Consider the following 3,875-nt stretch of genomic DNA (forward strand, 5'->3'; position numbering starts at 1 on the left):
ATTTTCTCATTTTTTTTCACCTGCAAACTGTAGCAAAACATGATCAGCTTTATTCTTCAGAGAGGAATTCCTCAACATTGTAAAAGAATTTAGACATTTGTAAATAGAAGAAGTCTGTAGAAAGGAAAAATTAAAGAATGATTAAAACCTTCCACGTTTGTTTTTGCAGCTTTCCAGAAGCAACGGTTCAAATGATTTTGGGTCATTCGTTCCGACATACATGATAGCACCTTCTTAAAAGTGGCTGATCTATTTCCCAGGAACATTTTTCACATAGCAATGTGGTTGTTAAAGTTATCCATACTGAAATGCACAAAAGCTAACATCTAAGAAAAATATGTACAGTACTGCAGCATAAATGAATGTGGTATCTGCAATAACTTAATATTAGCCAATTTTTAAAATATGCCTGATACTGCTACCTTTTCCTGCAAATTCATAGATTAAATGTAACTGGTACCATGTTGTTACTCTGTTCTGCACATATCATCTGGTGCTTAACCCACAAGACAGGGTTTTTAAAGACTTCTCTTGTCTTGAAAGTGACACAAGACAGCAGTGCAAGAGGTGGACAGATGTAATGTGACCAGATTAAAGTTTGCTCCCGTAAAGTGCCTAAATAAGGATAAGCTGTAAGAAAGGACTGGTTGATGAACTTCCTGTTGGAAATTGTCCTGTTGGTGCACTAGTCACAAAAGGACTATTAGATACTCCAGAGGCTGCAGCTTGACGAAAAGGGGTTACCACTGGCTTTGTTTGTCCAAATGCTGCAAACCTGGCACCACTGGGTTGTTGAGAAAAAGCTGTCTGTTGAGGGAAAGCTGTTTGGGCTGGGAAAGCAGGCTGCTGGAAGCTGCCAGTAAAGCTGGTGGGGAAACTGTGGGGAGCAGGGTACCAATCCTGCAGGCATGCTCATGGATGCAGCGGCAAAGGTTGAGGCTGTTGTTCCTCTGTTTCTGGCCTGAAATGGGTTTGTAGAAGATGCCACAGACGGGCGAGCAGCAGCAATGAATGGATTTGTGAAAGGCATAACTGGCAGATAGAGTAGGCACACTGGAAGAGTTGTAGCAAAAGGAGGAGTTCTGAACTGTAGAAACTCACCACCGGCACTCCAGAAAGGTGGGTGAACAGTTTTTTATGCACGGGACCAGAGGAGAGTCAACCTCCAAATTCTGAGGCCCGTTTTTCAGTTTTCATAGGTTTGTATAGGATTTCAGGTGGGATCAGCATAATGTTTGCTCATTGGCTAACGCGTTGCTAGGTGAAATTTTGCAAGCAGGGGAGTTACAGAGGCAGAATGCCGCTGATTTACAGAAGTGGGGGCGGGGGGTGAAGTCACTCACTTGATATCTTTCTACTAGGCCATGTTTTCACAGGCTGATTTACAGATACAGAGGCAGGAGTTATTTACTGGATATTCTGCAGCAAGGCCAAGCCCTCACAGGCCCATCCACAGAAGCGGGGCAGGAGCGACTTGTTAGATATTTTACAGGGTCATGCTTTTTATTCCTCAACAGGAGAAGCAGGCTGTCAGTGCAGAGGCACCCACCTGCACTCTCCCAAAAACATGGCCTCTGGCATTATTGGTACAAGTACATGCATTGATGGATGTAGCTGCAGAACGGAAAATGCTGTCTAGTTCTGCCAGCGCTGCACACCTGTCTGGAGATGCACTTGCCTGCCTGGGAACTGAAACCCTGGCACCAGAGGGAACTTTACCTGTGGTTCCTTGATCACCACCTACATGACTGTTAAAATGTGCAAAACTGGCTGTAGCTGTTGACTGAAGAGCTGGAGCAGCAAAGACGTCTGAGCCCAGATTACTCAGAAGGCCAGACTGCTCCTTTTCTTGTAGCTGACCCAACAGCAGGAGACTGACTAGGTGTGCCATTATGTAAGCGCAGTCTGGTGCTGAATTTCCATCTCCGCTGCGGAGGTTGGAGGCGCTGTGCCCGCGACCCGCTGTCCCGTGGGCCTCCTGGGCCGTGGCCTCCGCCTTCTCTCACTGTGCTCTACCAGAGCGGACCCTGCCGCGGGGGCTTGGCTGGACTGGACTCTGCGTGGCGTGGAGGCTGCGAGCACAGCTGATCCGTCACATCAACCTGCCCGGCCGGGAAAAATGCCGCCGCCGCCACCTTCTGCATACCTGCAGTTTTCACATGGCAGAACAAACATGCAGGCCCTCGGCAACAGCCCCAGATTCGATAGAAACCGAACAAGTTTCAACTATTGGCCAGCTCGGTGGAGCAAGCACATCTGCTTTTGCACCTGCATAACAGATGGTAGAGTGGAGCAGATACCATCCGATCCTAAACCAACAGTGAGTTATTCCTTGCAGTTAGGGGAGTATCTGGGAATCACGGCCTGGGAGCTAAGATTTCTCCCAGAAGGGTAGCTGTTTCCACATGTTCATGCAAAACTGAGATGATGTTAGGCAAGGCCACTGCACTCTTTCAGACACTGTTTCCGTTTGAGCTGGGAGGCACTTACAGTCTCCAATAGCCAAAGAGTCCCATGAAGTACTGTGCCTCTTTCCTAGTTGGGGGGTTGAGGGAGCAAAGAGAGCAGGCTTTTCTTGTCTGTCAGAGGGATGAGCGTTGTGCATCCATCTACACAGTCCCAAGAAACTTTTCTTGCAAAGAGGCCCCTCAACTGCACAGAGTTTAGGGGTAAGTCCTGTTGACAAAGGCGTGAAAATACTGAACTGCAGGACTGTTGAAACCGAGTGTTCTCCCTTGCCTAAACCAAAGGTCATGGTCTACGTATCGTGAAGGCTTTGAGCATCAGAGAGAAGTGGCAGCTGCACTATCCCAAATCCTGCACTGAAACCTTCCCCACTCATGGCAAATATCAGGTGAAATTTGCCTCCCTAGGTGCTTCTCCATAGTAGTGATTCTCACAGAAGAGAATCTCCTGTGACACTTAATGAGCACTTAACTATTTAAGCAAGTGACACATCATATGTACCTTAGAAGTCCCTACATACCATACAGTCATAGGACCTCACTCTCAAGGTCACTTCAACCTCTTTCCTCCCTGTGAGTTTTGCTCAAAACTTTTCAGACAAATTCAAATGCTTTCTCCCCCTGTGGAAACACAGACTGAGGGATTTAACACCTGCCAAGAGATCTTGTTATCTGCAGCCTGGGAGCATGGCAGCTGTAGGTGGAGAGGGCTGGCAGACTACCACCCTGTGTGGAGATGGTTGGCAGAGGATTCTTCTCACCTCTGGGCTGTGTATGTCTCAGTGTCTGGAAAGTAACCTGCTCTGAGAGTCTTTCTTTCTGCACCGCCTAACATGCCACAGCTGTGTACCAAGCCCTCAGCATTTAGCCACACATGCACTCAGGACTCCTTTCCCCATGGGACCGGATAGGATTATAAAAGTTTGGGTCCCTCCTATCCCCAAAGTTCTCCAGCATATGCAAGTTTTTTGTTTGTTTGTTTTTGTTTTTGTAAAGAGCCGTCAGAGAAGAGAGTAAGAGAGGTATTAGGGAGAAATAGAGGGAGGGTGCAGCTCCACATTTATAAGCAAGGCATTGCATTTATTTTAGGTTTCGAGTTTCCACCCATGCAGACTCAGCAAAAATAACTTATGATTTTTTCCCTCATTGCATTAACACTTCAGTTTTGAGGATCCCTTGACAAAGCAGCTGATCCATACTCTCTTTAAGCTGAGAATTGCCATGCAACCTCCTTTCTTCCTCGCCCTGAGAAGAGTGACAACAACCCAGGTAGCGTTTGGGAAACTGAGGCTTCTGTCGCTTGAAGACATGCTTTAGGAAGCTGCGGGGAGCTTTCTCCTTTATCTCCTTCCTCTGAGGAACTGAGGTGAAGAGGGCCATCCTTTCCCTCAAGCACCAGCTGCTGTGCCT

At 47.3% G+C, this 3,875-nt stretch overlaps 1 protein-coding gene across 1 annotated transcript; it reads right to left on the minus strand.

Moving 5' to 3' along the window:
- Positions 1–615: 615 nt before the first annotated feature.
- LOC139438248 (arf-GAP domain and FG repeat-containing protein 1-like) lies at positions 616–1,891 on the minus strand. The gene is given in 3 exon segments (XM_071213395.1): positions 616–895; positions 897–1,032; positions 1,516–1,891. Coding segments are annotated over 3 exon segments (792 nt in total).
- Between the last annotated feature and the right edge of the window lie 1,984 nt (positions 1,892–3,875).

Source organism: Dasypus novemcinctus, chromosome Y (assembly GCF_030445035.2).
Source record: "Dasypus novemcinctus isolate mDasNov1 chromosome Y, mDasNov1.1.hap2, whole genome shotgun sequence".
In the NCBI taxonomy this organism is placed as follows: domain Eukaryota; kingdom Metazoa; phylum Chordata; class Mammalia; order Cingulata; family Dasypodidae; genus Dasypus; species Dasypus novemcinctus.